At 42.0% G+C, this 16,987-nt stretch overlaps 1 protein-coding gene across 2 annotated transcripts in view; it reads right to left on the reverse strand.

The window, feature by feature from the left end:
• The window catches only part of KIAA1549, a gene marked incomplete at its 3' end in the record, with an annotated part of 146,176 nt that overhangs the window by 39,690 nt on the left and 89,499 nt on the right, over nt 1-16,987 (reverse strand). For both annotated transcript variants that reach the window (XM_082846118.1, XM_082846117.1), the window contains exons 11-14: nt 13,756-13,952; nt 11,901-12,020; nt 8,188-8,192; nt 353-549 (exon numbers count right to left, since the gene is read on the reverse strand). In XM_082846118.1, the coding sequence (XP_082702244.1) occupies nt 353-549; nt 8,188-8,192; nt 11,901-12,020; nt 13,756-13,952 (519 nt within the window). The remainder of the gene's footprint in view (nt 1-352; nt 550-8,187; nt 8,193-11,900; nt 12,021-13,755; nt 13,953-16,987) is intronic.

Below are 16,987 nucleotides of genomic sequence, written 5' to 3' on the forward strand. Positions count from 1 at the left end.
AATCATGTTGCTTGTACAAACAGTTTAGGCACAGAGAGCCACTCCATTCTGGGAATGGTGGGAATCCTTCCAAGATCCAAATCCCCAAACCCCAGCCACGGGCTAAGGCGGACTTTCTCAGGATAGCCACCCCTGGTCTTTAATCTGCACATCTACCAGTGTGCCTACTAGTGTCCTTGAATGGTATGTGGTCTAAAAACACTGAGTACCAGATTTTAAATTAAGAACATCTGTGAGCAGCTCATAACTTTAGCTCATATTTTTGACACTAACTTCATTTTTAAGCAGTGACCAAATGAGAATGTAAGGTTTCTCTTTTTTTATTAATGTACTTTTTCATAAAACCAAATACCTCTTTGTTAATTTTGTTGGTTTCGGCCACTCGGTCGGCCAGGATGGGGTGTGGAACTGGAGGTGCCGGGATGGGCTGCATGGCGATCAGCTGAATCTTATTGGGGACCCGCCGACTGGCCTCCGAGGAGCGGGAGATCCTGTCCACATGCTCAAAGATGGAGGCTGACGAATGCTGCTCATTCCCCGAGCTGGGTGCTGCCCCTGGAACAGAAGGAAAAGAAAAATTAAGAAATAAAGTCATTGTAAAGAAAGAGCAAATCATCACAATTAGGGATTTCTTAAAGAATCGTCAGATGGGCCCCTGACCAAAAACACATCCCCAACTCCAAGGCAGAGTACTTGAAATGTCACTATTCGAACTTAAATTGTCTGGGATAAGTAGTGTCTCCTTCAGTCTCATTAAAAATTACAAATATCCATAGGCAAGATATGAAAACCACTACGACATTATGTGCCCCAAGTGGCCCTGTTTTGTCTAAAGGTGTTTCAAAGTCTTCAGTAAGACAGGGTAAAGGACAGGAGAAGCCTGACGTGGGTAGGCCAGTAGCAATTTACAGAACTTGGAGGACAACACTTATGGCAGCTCTGAATGTCCATGCTCATTTGAAGTGATATAAATTTAGTTGCAAGGCAATTACACTGTTGAGATAACAAAAGACCAGGGGATTGTGGACCTGCTGGCAAGTACCAGTGAATGATTCAGGCTTCTGCCTCCTCAGTTCTGATGAAGAAAGAAAATGAAGAGTCAGGAGAAGAAAAAGCTACTGCCTGCATGGAATTAGTTCCCACTTTAAAAACAGATGAAGAGGGGCTTCCCTGGTGGCGCAGCGGTTGAGAGTCTGCCTGCTGATGCAGGGGACACGGGTTCATGCCCCGGTCCGAGACCGCGGAGCGGCTAGGCCCACGAGCCATGGCCGCTGAGCCTGCGCGCCCGGAGCCTGTGCTCCGCAACGGAAGACGCCACAACAGTGAGAGGCCCACGTACCGCAAAAAAAAAAACAGATGAAGAGAACACTGAAAAATGGTTAAAAGGGTAATTATTTTAAGTAACCGGAACTGCAAAAAAGAAAAATATTTAAATGTATAGAAAAAAAGATAGAAAAACACTTTAACAGAGACTGGATCTTGGTATGAGTAATGTTCTCCAATTTCTTGTATTTTCTGTAACGTGGATTTTCTCTAGTCAGTATTACTTTTATAATAGAAATAATCCAAATAAACTTTAATTTTAAAAAGGCAAAGAGGGTCTTCCCTGGTGGTGCAGTGGTTGGGATTCCGCCTGCCAGTGCAGGGGACACGGGTTCGAGTCCTAGTTGGGGAAGATCCCACATGCCGCGGAGCAACTAGGCCCGTGCACCACAACTATTGAGCTCACGTGCCACAACTACTGAGCCCACGTGCCCCAATTACTGAAGCCAACATGCCTAGAGCCCATGCTCCGCAACGAGAAGCCACTGCAATGTGAAGCCCACGCACCACAACGAAGAGTAGCCCCCACTCACTGCAACTAAAGAAAGCCCGCATGCAGCAACGAAGACCTAATGAAGCCAAAAATAAAATTTAAAAAAAAAATTTTTTTTAAGGCAAAGAAAGAGATGAAGAGGGGCTGAATGGATGGAAAGAACTCTCCAGTTAGACACACTAAGATCCCACATGCCCTCCCTCTAAGCCACAGGTCACCTCTAGACGCTCTGGACACTGCTTGAAAATAAATGGCCAACAGGCCAAGAGAAGGAGTGAAGGCATGCCAAAACTATTTTTAAACAAAAGCCTAAGTTTTGAAACCTCGAGCATAAGTGAAAAATATACAGGTTTCCCCTCAGTGTAAAAAAAGTGTTGAGCAAGAGGGCAGAAAACAGAAGCAAAAACTACAATCCTGCAGCCTGTGGAACAAAAACCACATTCACAGAAAGACAAGATGAAAAGGCAGAGGGCTATGTACCAGATGAAGGAAAAACATAAAACCCCAGAAAAACAACTAAATGACGTGGATATAGGCAACTTTCCAGAAAAAGAATTCAGAATAATGATAGTGAAGATGATCCAGGACCTTGGAAAAAGAATGGAGGCAAAGATCGAAAAGATGCAAGAAATGTTTAACCAAGACCCAGAAGAATTAAAGAACAAACAAACAGAGATGAACAATACAATAACTGAAATGAAAACTACACTAGAAGGAATCAATAGCAGAATAATTGAGGCAGAAGAATGGATAAGTGACCGGGAAGACAGAATGGTGGAATTCACTGCTGCAGAACAAAGAAAAAAGAATGAAAAGAAATGAAGACAGCCTAAGAGACCTCTGGGACAACATTAAACGCAACAACATTCGCATTATAGGGGTCCCAGAAGGAGAAGACGGAGAGAAAGGATCAGAGAAAATATGTGAAGAGACTGTAGTCGAAAACTTCCCTAACACGGGAAAGGAAATAGCCACCCAAGTCCAGGAAGAGCAGAGAGTCCCATACAGGATAAACCCAAGGAGAAACACGCCAAGACACATAGTAATCAAATTGGTAAAAATTAAAGACAAAGAAAAATTATTAAAAGCAGCAAGGGAAGAATGACAAATAACATACAAGGGAACTGCCATAAGGTTAACAGCTGATTTCTCAGCAGAAACTCTACAAGCCAGAAGGAAGTAGCATGATATACTTAAAGTGATGAAAGGGAAGAACTTACAACCAAGATTACTCGACCTGGCAAGGATCTCAAACAGATTCGATGGAGAAATCAAAAGCTTTACAGACAAGCGAAAGCTAAGAGAATTCTGCACCACCAAACCAGCTCTACAACAAATGCTAAAGGAACTTCTCTAAGTGGGAAACACAAGAGAAGAAAAGGACCTACAAAAACAAACCCAAAACAGTTAAGAAAATGGTAATAGGAACATACATATTGATAATTACCTTAAACGTGAATGGATTAAATGCTCCAACCAAAAGACACAGGCTTGCTGAATGAATATAAAAACAACACCCATATATATGCTGTCTACAAGAGACCCACTTCAGACCTAGGGACACATACAGACTGAAAGTGAGGCGATGGAAAAAGATATTCCATGCAAATGGAAATCAAAAGGAAGCTACAGTAGCAATACTCCTATCAGATAAAATAGACTTTAAAATAAAGCATGTTCCAAGAGGCAAGGAAGGACACTACATAATGATCAAGGGATCAATCCAAGAAGAAGATATAACAATTATAAATATATATGTACCCAACATAGGAGCACCTCAATACATAAGGCAAATGCTAACAGCTATAAAATAGGAAATCGACAGTAACACAACAATAGTGGTGGACTTTAACACCTCCCTTACACCAAGGGACAGATCATCCAAAATGAAAATAAATAAGGAAACAGAAGTTTTAAATGACACAATAGACCAGATAGATTTAATTGATATTTATAGGACATTCCATCCAAAAACAGCAGATTACACTTTCTTCTCAAGTGCACACGGAACATTCTCCAGGATAGATCACATCTTGGGTCACAAATCAAGCCTCAGTAAATTTAAGAAAACTGAAATCATATCAAGCATCTTTTCTGACCACAACGCTATGAGATTAGAAATGAATTACAGGGACAAAACCGTAGAAAACACAAATACATGGAGGTTGAACAATACGTTACTAAATAACCAAGAGATCACTGAAGAAATCAAAGAGGAAATCAAAAAATACCTAGAGACAAAAGACAATGAAAACACGACAATCCAAAACCTATGGGATGCAGCAAAAGCAGTTCTAAGAGGGAAGTTTATAGCTATACAAGCCCACCTCAAGGAACAAGAAAAATCTCAAATAAACAATCTAACCTTACACCTAAAGGAACCAGACAGAGAAGAACAAACAAAACTCAAAGTTAGCAGAAGGAAAGAAATCATAAAGATCAGAGCAGAAATAGATGAAATAGAAACAAAGAAAACAATAGCAAAGATCAGTAAAACTAAAAGCTGGTTCTTTGAGAAGATAAACAAAATTGATAAACCATTAACCAGACTCATCAAGAAAAAGAGGGAGACGACTCAAATCAATAAAATTAGAAATGAAAAAGGAGAACTTACAACAGACACCGCAGAAATACAAAGCATCCTAAGAGACTACTACAAGCAACTCTATGCCAATAAAATGGACAACCTGGAAGAAATGGACAAATTCGTAGAAAGGTATAATCTTCCAAGGCTGAACCAGGAAGAAACAGAAAATACAGACCAATCACAAGTAATGAAATTGAAACTGTCATTGAAAAGCTTCCAACAAACAAAAGTCCAGGACCAGATGGCTTCACAGGTGAATTTTATCAAACATTTAGAGAAGACCTAACACCCATCCTTCTCAAACTCTTCCAAAACATTGCAGAGGAAGGAACACTCCCAAACTCATTCTATGAGGCCACCATCACCCTGATACCAAAACCAGACAAAGATACTACAAAAAAAGAAAATTACAGACCAATATCACTGATGAATATAGATGCAAAATTCCTCAACAAAATACTAGCAAACAGAATCCAACAACACATTAAAAGCATCATACACCATGACCAAGTGGGATTTATCCCAGGGGTGCAAGGATTCTTCAATATATGCAAATCAATCAATGTGATACACCATATTAACAAACTGAAGAATAAAAACCATATGATCATCTCAACAGATGCAGAAAAAGCTTTTGACAAAATTCAACACCATTTACGATAAAAACTCTCCAGAAAGTGGGCATAGAGGGAACCTACCACAACATAATAAAGGCCATATACGACAAACCCACGGCAAACATCATTCTCAATGGTGAAAAACTGAAAGCATTTCCTCTAAGGTCAGAAACAAGACAAGGATGTCCACTCTCACCACTATTATTCAACATAGTTTTAGAAGTCCTAGCCATGGCAATCAGAGAAGAAAAAGAAATAAAAGGAATACAAATTGGAAAAGAAGAAGTAAAACTGTCACTGGTTGCAGATGACATGATACCATACACAGAGAATCCTAAAGATGCCACCAGAAAACTACTGGAGCTAATCAATGAATTTGGTAAAGTTGCAGGATACAAGATTAATGCACAGAAATCTCTTGCATTCATATACTCTAATGATGAAAAATCTGAAAGAGAAATTAAGGAAACAATCCCATTTACCATTACCATTTACCATTACCATGTTACCATTGCAACAAAAAAAATAAAATACCTAGGAATAAAGCTACCTAGGGAGACAAAAGACCTGTATGCACAACACTGTCAGACACTGATGAAAGAAATTAAAGATGATACCAACAGATGGAGATATATACCATGTTGTTGGATTGGAAGAATCAATATTGTGAAAATGACTATACTACCCAAAGCAATCTACAGATTCAATGCAATCCCTATCAAATTACCAATGGCATTTTTTATGGAACTAGAACAAAAAAATCTTAAAATTTGTATGGAGACACAAAAGACGCCGAACAGCCAAAGCAGTCTTGAGGGAAAGAAACGGAGCTGGAGGAATCAGACTCCCTGACTTTAGACTATACTATAAAGCTACAGTAATCAAGACAATATGGTACTGGCACAAAAACAGAAACATAGATCAATGGAACAAGTTAGAAAGCCGAGAGATAAACCCATGCACCTATGGTCAACTATCTATGACAAAGGAGGCAAGGATATACAATGGAGAAAAGACAGTCTCTTCAATAAGTGATGCTGGGAAAACTAGACGGCTACATGTAAAAGAATGAAATTAGAATGCTCCCTAACACCATACACCTAAATAATCTCAAAATGGATTTGAGACCTAAATGTAAGACCGGACACTATAAAACTCTTAGAGGAAAACTTTGAAAGAACACTCTTTGACATAAATCACAGCAAGATCTTTTTTGATCCACCTCCTAGAGTAATGGAAATAAAAACAAAAATAAACAAATGGGACCTAATGAAACTTCAAAGCTTTTGCACAGCAAAGGAAACCATAAACAAGACGAAAAGACAACCCTCAGAATGGGAGAAAATATCTGCAAATGAATCAATGGACAAAGGATTAATCTCCAAAATATATAAACAGCTCATGCAGCTCAATATTAAAAATACAAACAACCCAATCCAAAAATGGGCAGAAGACCTAAATAGATATTTCTCCAAAGAAGACATACAGATGGTACAGATGGCCAAGAAGCACATGAAAAGCTGCTCAACATCACTAATTATTAGAGAAATGCAAATCAAAACTACAATGAGCTATCACCTCACACCAGTTTGAATGGGCATCATCAGAAAATCTACAAACAACAAATGCTGGAGAGGGTGTGGAGAAAAGGGAAGAACCCTCTTGCACTGTTGGTGGGAATGTAAATTGATACAGCCACTATGGAGAACAGTATGGAGGTTCCTTAAAAAACTAAAAATAGAATTACCATATGATCCAGCAATCCCACTACTGGGCATATACCCAGAGAAAACCATAATTCAAAAAGACACATGCACCCCAGTGTTCATGGCAGCACTATTTACAATAGCCAGGTCATGGAAGCAACCTAAATGCCCATCAACAGACAAACGGATAATGAAGATGTGGTACATATATACAATGGAATATTACTCAGGCATAAAAAGGAACAAAATTGGGTCATTTGTTGAGACGCGGATGGATCTAGAGACTGTCACACACAGTGCATAAAGTCAGAAAGAGAAAAACAAATATCATATATTAACACACATATGTGGAACCTAGAAAAATGGTACAGATGAACTGGTTTGCAGGGCAGAAATTGAGACACAGATGTAGAGAACAAACGTATGGACACCAAGGGGAGAAAGTGGTGTTGGGGGGGTGGTGGTGGGATGAATTGGGAGATTCGGATTGACATGTATACACTGATGTGTATAAAATTGATGACTAATAAGAACCTGCTGTATAAAAAAATTTTTTTAATTAAATTAAAAAAAAGAAGTGTTGAGCAAAGCAGTAAGGAGTAGTAGTTGATATTGTATAGAAGGAACGCACATCAGTGGTACATACATGTTTGTACTTCCTCTCAATTTGAATTATATTCACTTGCTATCCCAAGTGATGAGAAATTATGTGCATAGCTCTGTGAAGGAAGACATCTCTCTTGTCCAGGAGGCAGACTTGTCTGGATTCAGGCTATTCTCCAGCTTTCTTTCCCTGCCTGGAGGGAGCCTGACCATTTGCACAATACAAGCACAGCCAGACACCACCATTCATCCCTTCAGCTACTCAAATTACAGGCAAGAAGCCCAGAAGGAGATAATTAGCTTCATCAGATAAGGCTAGCCTTGCTAACCCAAACTTTTAAAGTGACAGCAGATGTCACAAGCGTGTCCCATTAAGCTACTGATACCTAAGGCTGAGACTGCTTTCCTCCAGGATGGTAACAAGATCAGGGTGCAAAGGTGACCAGGAAGAAAGGCCCCTCCCCCCTGCGCTGTCTGCCTGCCCGGGTCCAGGGAGCTGCAGGCCTGTGTCTGACTCCTGTCCATGCCCCATCCCACTCCCCACCTGGATCCTCGCTCTATAATTCACCAACTGCAACAGGAGAAGCAGGGGACATGCAGAAAACCCTCAACTTCTATACTGCCTGGAACCCAGCTCTTCCAAAAGGCTGAAAAGAGCAGTTTGTTATCTGTCATATTCACATATTATATATACACACATACATATATCTCCATACATATATATAAACAAACTGGGTTATTATACATAGAAATATATATATAATACATATTATAAACAGTTATTTTTATTGTTTGCTATGCATTGCACAATTTTTTTTTAAAAAAACTACCTGGACAATAACGACCAATGGAAAGTACAAGGGCTACGTAGAGATCAATACTGTGTGAATCCTGCCTTAAGGCAAGTAGGGACTTTGGATTAAAGTCCTTTCTCTTCAAATATTATCAAACAAACAAAATATATATATATATATGATAGAAATTACAGTATAGGATAATGTCCACAAAGCAAAATGACACAGGAAAAGGCAATCTGAATTACTGAAATACCAAAGCAACAGAACATTATTAAAGACATATTAATTTCATTATCTATTGGTAAATACATCACACTGCATTAATACTAAGGCCTGTGACCCACATTAGTATCCTGTGAGGCAGGGATCACATCTGTCTCTTCGTCTTCATCCTATCCCAGCACCTAACCCGTCACAGGCCCTTAGTAAACATTTGCTAACTGGATGAGTAAATGACTAGCCATCTCAACTAAGTTTATAAAATTCTACTCTGGGAATTCACTATAATGAAAAGAGGAGAGTTATAATTTATGGTCTCAATCATTTTATAAATGTGTCCTCCACAATTACTTGAAAAACTCTGATGTTAGATGTAGTCAAAATAGTCACCCTACATTGTTGTTAAAAATTTAATTTGCTTTGCAAACTCTTTAGCATGTGCAAAAGTAAATGTCAGCTTAGTTCCTATGTGAGATTCCAGAATCTGGACTTGCTGAATTCAAATTAATGAAGTTCTAAATACTTAAAAATCACAGCCTTGCATACATGCAACCTACGGAGAGCATAAAGAAAATACTCAGCGTTTAGCCATCCTTACCTACGTGGTTTATTCCTGATGATAAAGAAGAGACAGAGAAAACTAGAATTATGCCTGGACACAGCACTGGTAGCCTGAACGTAGCCGCCTTCACTTAAGGAACATGTGTTACTCCAAACCTCAGCCGTCTTCACAACTTTGCTAAGGGGAAGCAGTGGTAATGATGTGACTTATTCTAAAACTGCAATAACTGTGAACGCAGGGACACTGAACACAGCGTGAATAATCTCATAAGGGTCTCGAAGGTTGTAAAGGTAGGCATCACGGTCTAGCCACCTTCCAAAAATGGTTAGCTGGGAAAGAATAAAGTACAACCTTGAATTGACCCCAAACCAAAACAATGGTCTTTTCTCAGCTTCCATTACAAGGTGGGCCCTGAAAATGCTGGATGACTTGTGACAGCCATCGAAAGCCTTGCCAAGGAGTCTAAAGAGACCCAGCAGCTATGCCACCCGCTGTAGTGAGCAGCAACACCGGTCCCAGGGCAGCTTGGAGGAGGGACCCAGAATGGTTCTCAAGCAATCTTCCGCCTCCATTAATTTGTATTTCATTAGGATTTGCAACACAAGATGGATTTTTATGTGAATTACAAAATAATTTAAAAGCTATGAATAAAAATTCAGAATAGTTTTATAGGGTATTTAACTAAGTTCTAGGCAAGGAATAAAACACCTTTATGGCAGCATTAAAATTTTTAAGAAGTAAATAAAGTTTTACAGGTGAATTGATATTTGTAGTGAGAAAACCATCTTTCTAAAGCATGAAAATAACATATAAATTCTGGTGCATTTTCAAATCAAAATAGCGGCATCTGAGCTTCTAGGACCCAGGAGAACATCTAGCCCTCTTGTCTCCTTCCATGGTCAACTCTGAGTCGAGTCCCAACACTGACATGCTTACTACTTGAATTTTAAATATATGTTGAGTGATATTTGATTTTTGTTAGCCATGTCGAATATACTGGTTCTAATACTAACAGTAAGGACTTAAAAACAGGAACTGAAAGCAAGATTTTCTCAGATATGCAATTAACAGAAATTAAGAAACTCCAGAGCTGATTTTTTTCCCCAAATATTTCTTTACCAGAATCAAAATTAGATTTTAATCCTGTCTATCTGAAACAGTACACCTGTTACCATAACGCTAACTAATTTTTAAGATTCTATGAAATCAGAGCTAAAGAAAAAATTCTTTATTCTTCCCTTATTCTAAGCGTTTTTTTTTTTTGTTTTGTTTTGTTTTTTTGCGGTACGCGGGCCTCTCACTGCTGTGGCCTCTCCCATTGCGGAGCGCAGGTTCCAGACGCGCAGGCTCAGCGGCCACGGCTCACGGGCCCAGCCGCTCCGCGGCATGTGGGATCTTCCCGGACCGGGGCACGAACCCGTGTCCCCTGCATCGGCAGGCGGACTCTCAACCACTGCGCCACCAGGGAAGCCCTAAGGGGTATTTTTGTAACATTAAAAAAGAAACAACTGGAAGGAATCTCAAAAACCAGCTAGTTTAATCCCACAGGAGCCCCAAAGACTAAGGGACATACAAAGTCACAAACATGACAGTGATAGAACAGGCCCTCCAGCTTCCAACCAGAATCTATTCATTTACAGAATATGGTTCACTCTGTACTGCATCTTTATACAAAGAAATTTGTGATGAAAATGTAAGTATAAAAATTACTATTAAAAATGATATCCTGGGAACTCCCTGGTGGTCCAGTGGTTAGGACTCCACACTTTCACTGCCAAGGGCCTGGGTTCAATCCCTGGTAGGGGAGCTAAGATCCTGCAAGTGGTGCAGCCAAATAAATTAATTAATTAAAATAAAAATGATACCCTGAGGCACCCCAATTTTCTATGCATTACTAAAACACAACCCTGAAGCATAAATAAAGCTCCAGCAGGGCTTCCCTGGTGGTGCAATGGTTGAGAGTCCGCCTGCCGATGCGGGGGACACGGGTTCGTGCCCCGGTCCGGGAAGATCCCACATGCCGCAGAGCGGCTGGGCCCGTGAGCCATGGCCGCTGAGCCTGCGTGTCCGGAGCCTGTGCTCCGCAACGGGAGAGGCCACAACAGTGAGAGGCCCGCGTACTGCAAAAAAAAAAAAAAAAAAAAAAAAACTCCAGCAAGTATAAGAGCTGTACTAGCACATTTAACAGAATCAATGCAACTAAAACCAACCTACCTTGTCATCAGGCCAAAAAATGCTCCAAGTCTACTAAGATCTATGGGCTTAGTTCTACTGCAGGGCGTAAGTTTTATGACAATACTCTTTAGAAGGGGAGTGAAGTACATTTCATACCTGGCCTAAGGAGTTACAGCGTCTGACAACACATGTAAATATATGCTAAACCATCTAATCACACTCAACTATTTCTGGAAGACAGATCTAGGACCAGGACCAAATATAATGCACTTGGACCTATGAGAAATAATCAACTTTCTAACAGTGACAACTGTGAAATACTTGAACAGGCTCCCAAAAAGGTCACTGAATCCTGGATGCAGTTTTTGAGACTCTTTAGTTTGGTTCCTCCTTGTCCTTCGGAGAGGAAAATCCTTAGAAGCCGCCACTAGAGTAGAAGGTGACTGTTAACCTCAAAATTTATCAGTGAATCTCTGACTTCTAGCATGGCCCCATCCCAATGCAGACACAAAAACAGTGTTAGATGGTGACAGTCAATCTGAGAAATTCACTAAACGAAAGATGAATATTCTACTGCACAGGTTTTGGGGTTTTTTTAATGTTCTGCATTTGAAGTAGTATAAAACCCTAGTCTATTGGAACCTCATAATTACTTTTTTTTTTTTTTGGCCACACTGCACAGCTTGTGGGATCTTAGTTCCCTGATCAGGGATCAAACCTGCAGCCCTCAGCAGCGAAAGCACGGAGTCCTAACCACTGGACCACCAGGGAATTCCCTCATAATTACTACTTTTAAAGTGGAGAACAAGAAGGGTCACAGACCACTCTGTAGGGCTCTGTGGGACTTGCCATCGGTCACCGCTCCTGGAGTCTTGTCCCCTGCTTCCCTCTCACTGGACTCTTCACTTACTGTAGAGTCAGCATCTGAGGGAGAAACTCTGCAGACACAAAACAAATACAAACATTAGGAAAAAGAAAGAAAGGTGGGGGAAAGGTCACATTCATTTGGATGTGGAAGTCAGGCTTCCAGGCAAAACTGGGAGAAATCAAACAGTCCAAAACATTGTTTCGTGGCATGGCATCTTCAAGGAACACATTAATAGCACACAGTCACCTTGTGAAGACAGCTTGACACAGCTGACTAAATGGCTCAGTGGGCTCATTTCAACAAATGGTAGGAAACCAGGTACCCAGTGGAGGATGGTCTCCAAGCTCCCTGGGCTTGGACTGGCAGTCTGGGGCTGGCGTGGGTTGGATTAGAGGATCTGGAGTTCAAGCTTGGTTAGGCGCTAGCTGGGTCTGCAGAATTCCTAAGTAGCCAGGGTAGTTCTGCAGTCACCCCATATGACTCCAAATCTTTGGAAGAAGCCTACACTTGCAACACAAAGGCAATGATTATCGCTGAGATTTGATTCTATATATAAAAAGCAAGGGTGTCACAGAACCCAGGTTGCACCAGGCTAGTGAAAATCCTTAATTAGTTAACACCCCTTCTCTTTGGGCTTCCTGAAATGCCGAGACATTCTGGTTCCCCTGAGACATGCTAAAATATGATATTAACCACGCAGAACATTAAGATGTTGTGACTAAATGTTTAGGATGAAGCTACCAGAGGAGAGAAAAAGACTTTGCTATACTGTACTAGCATATTCAATAATCTTTAATGATCTGATTTACCCTCACTCTGCAAAGTAATTAAGCAAATGATATCTCTCTACATTATTCATCTTCTTTTGTAAAGAGTGTGTTCTAACATTCGTTAAATTCTTAAAACTAGGCCAGAAACACTGGAGTAGGTTTTCTGTTAAGTCAGAAATAATAAGATCATTTTGAACATTGGTACGATCACACACTTCCCCCTTCTCAGCAGAAAATCAGGATTTAGAGTTCCAAAGCTCAAAGGAAAGCTGATAATCTGAGGCTTCCGTACCAAAGCCTGAACATTCTTTGATCTAAAGTCAAGTTAATAAAACCTGATTCTGAACCGTGTCTTCACACAGCTGTAGCCCGTCTCACAGGGTCACCGGGTGATGGTAGGTAGTCTGTTAGCAAGCAGTTCTCTGTGCACTTAATTTTGATAAGTGGAATGGGAATTCACTGGGAAAGGGGAGCTGGGCAGGGGGAGGCGATGAAGAATCCATGCACACATGCTAACATGGGGGACAAGAGGAGCACATGGAGAAAAGCCAAGCAAGGAGAGAAGGATATGATGAAGGTCACCTGCAGACCAAGCAAGGAAGCCACAGCTCCAGTGGCTGGCATTAACGGGCAAGGGCGAAGCTGATACTGGCTGACTGTGTATCACAGGCCATGCATTTTTTTACACATTATTCCTAATATCACCTCCAGAGGGCCTGGCATGGTCACTCCACAATATGGACCCTAGAGCTGGTCGATCCCTAATGAAGTTCCAGGCGGACCACCAAACCATGATGGACAGTGATTTATAATCTTAAACACTTTGGGGAAGGAAAGCACACAGGCCTCCTCTGAGAGTCCATTAGAGTGGATCAAGAGCCATCAGGTTCGTTGACTTTGGGCAAATGTTGTCAGCCTTCCAAGCTGCAGACCCAGACAACACTCACCATCAGCCTTTCTGCTACTGGAAACTGACAAATGGAAAACAGAAACGCATGCCACGCTAGAGAAAAATACAGAAAGCCCAGTAAGAACCTTCCTCTGTGACGGACGTTCTTGGAAGGGATCTTTGCCTTGGGGCTCGGCACATCTCCGTTCTCAGAGGGCGTGGTATGGTCCTTCACAGGTCCTGGCAGCGGGGCTGGCTCATGAATGATCAGTATATCATCTTTATTGTGCTGACCCAGATGCTGCTTAGCAAAGTCGAAGCCCTTCACACTAGGGATCTGCAACTGAAACAGACATACACAAACACACACACACACACACAGGAAATTAATCTGAATCTGAGGAATATAAGATGAGATTGTGAGGGCTGGCAAGATTGTGAGTGTCAGCTTCTGATCCAGGAGTGTGCTTGCCATTCTACCCATCCAGCTCAACATGCATCTCTAAAGCACTGACCTGTGCAGGGTTTATACCTAGAGTTTGCAGAAAAGACAGATACTTGCTACAGATTCAAGTACAGGGATTAAATATTTAGACCATAACACAAAAGACATCACAAGACAATCCCTGACTGCTGTCAGAGCAGCTACACAATTCCAGAGGGTGACGTGGCTGAGATATTCTTCCTAGAGACTGGGGACTTGTGCCAGGCCTCAGAGGACAGGCCAAACTTGGAAAGAAAAAGAGGTGGCTACACAGAGATTGTTCTAAGTTGTGTCAAGGACCAGAGAAGACTTGAGGCTTGGGAAAAGATTACAGTAACTGCACTAGAACGGTCAGGATGTAGGGGAATGAGAGAAGGCCGGCCTGTATGCAGACGACTCCACATGCCAGCTTCTAGAGCAGAAAACCACTAAATGTTTCTAAAGAGGCAGATTTCTAAAATGCAAGCATTTAGGACAAAAGGAGACTAGTCAGAGGGCCCAACAGTACTACGTGCACGAAATGACGAAAGCCTGGGCCCAAACCTCAGCAGTGAAAATGGGAAGAAATAAAAAGCTCTGGAAAATGGGAAGGAATGAACAGCTCTAGAGACCAGGCAGAAGCACACGGAAGCTGAACACAGACTCGAGAGGCAAAGGGGAGAAAGACTCCAGTGCTGACATGAAGCTACATTCAGGGTATCCCAAACAGTAGACGTGACATTAAAAGAAAAAGGTGAGTTGCAAAGGAATGATGACAAAGAGGTAGAAAGACAGGTTTCGCTCCACACATGCTTAGTTTGAGATGGCAGGAAAAGCTCCAAAGAAAAGTAGCTCAGGGCTTCCCTGGTGGCTCAGTGGTTGAGAATCCGCCTGCCAATGCAGGGGACACGGGTTCGATCCCTGGTCCGGGAAGATCCCACATGCCGCAGAGCAACTAAGCCCGTGCGCCACAACTACTGAGCTTGCGCTCTAGAGCCCGTGAGCCACAACTACTGAGTCTGTGTGCCATAACTACTGAAGCCCGTGCGCCTAGAGCCTGTGCTCTGCAACAAGAGAAGCCTCCGCAATGAGAAGCCCGCACACCGCAAGGAAGAGTAGCCCCCTCTCGCCACAACTAGAGAAAGCCCGCACGCAGCAACCAAGACCCAATGCAGCCAAAAATAAACAAATAAATAAATAAATCTATAAAAAACAAACAAACAAAAAAAGTGACCTTTAAAAAAAAAAAGAAAAGGAAAAGTAGCTCAGCATAGCTGGAAACAGAGGACAAGCTTGGGGGAACTCTCAGGCTGGAGGTGTGACCTTGAGAGCATCTGTATAGAAGGTGACACGTAGGGGAGTTGATATTTTCCAAGATGAAAACAGAGCCTACGGATAAAATGTTGGAGAACATCAAACAGTCTGCGGCTAAGAGGAGGAAAAGGAAGCCAGGAACAAAATAGGCGACTTCAGAGAAAAAAGAATTTGGAAACTTCAATGTAACAGAAGCCAAGGGAATAAAGAATTTCTAGAAAGGAGTGGCCAACGGAAGTAATGGGGGCACAAAGATGAAGGAGAGAGGAGTCTTCTCAAGTGTACCCCTCACACTGGTGGATGCAGAAGCCCTACCAGGGGATACCCGGTACCAACAGCAAACCCACAACAAAAACCCTCTGAGCCTGCGACCACAGAGTCCAGGGTCAGCTCCTAGGCCTGTGCTAAGACAGAAAGAGGTCTGAAGAGGAACAGAAACGTGGGCAATAAAGGTGAGGCACTGTTTTGGTGACACTGAAAGTGCCAGGGGTGGGTGTTAACCGTTTCCTTTATTCAAGCTTACAGAGTAGAGGAAAATAAACCACATATTAGTAGTTGTCCCAAGGGTCTCCTTGGGAGGAGCCCCACCTGCAATCCCATCGGGCTGAATTCCACACCCACAGAGAGTCCCATCAGTCAGAAGACAAAGGCTAACCCATCTAAGGAGCTGTTCCAGACAATATACGGCACGTAGAAGTGAAAGGTTTTGGCGTATTTGTGCCAACTTTATGCACAGATGAGTGACAACGTCAATGGCTTCGATTGTGATCTCTTAAGGTCTTTTCGCACTAAAAATCTAGGCTGGATGGGTAGATGGAAAGTAGCCTGCAATAATGGCTTACACCAGCAGAGGGGGACAGAACTTACTATAAATAGAGTTCACAAAGACACTGCTCAGAAACAAAAGGGAAAGACTGGCGTGCCTGTATTTTCTAAGTTAACGATATCGTGTTACCAGCAGTCTACTTCACCGCACAGATTGTGAGTGGCACGCAGTCCTCGGCTCACAAACGCTGCTGCCCAAACAATGAGCCCAGACCTGCAGCTCCGTGACTCCCCCCGACCTACCAGAGGTCTTCAGCTGGGCTCCCCAAATCTCTGCGGGTGTATACCTCCCTAGGGGCATGTGGCCCTTTCAAAGGAATCAAATTCCAAACTGACAACTTCTGTATATAAACTTTTGGTTTCTCCTTTCTGAAGAATCCTTCTCCCACTTCATAGAAGCAGCACACCCGTCATCCGTGTGTCTGCTTTTACCCCAGCTGCACCCCATTTTAGCTCCATAAGGTGCCTCTAAATGAAACAATAGGGACGTCCTTGGCAGTCCAGTAGTTAAGACTCCGCCTTCCAGTGCAGGGGGGTGCAGGTTCGATCCCTGGTCGGGGAACTAAGATGACACATGCCACGGGGCAAGTAAGCCCGAGCGCTGCAACTAAGACCAGATGCAGCCAAAAATACATAACTAAAGATTTAAATAAATAAATGAAAGAATAACAGATATAATCAACAGTCATTTAATCATCAACATCACCACCTTTGCAACTTACATGATTTGCTTTATCAAAATTGAAGGAGGAGCCCCAGATTGCCTCCTCTAAACA

Source organism: Leucopleurus acutus, assembly GCF_964270905.1.
Source record: "Leucopleurus acutus genome assembly, chromosome: 9".
In the NCBI taxonomy this organism is placed as follows: Eukaryota; Metazoa; Chordata; class Mammalia; order Artiodactyla; family Delphinidae; genus Leucopleurus; species Leucopleurus acutus.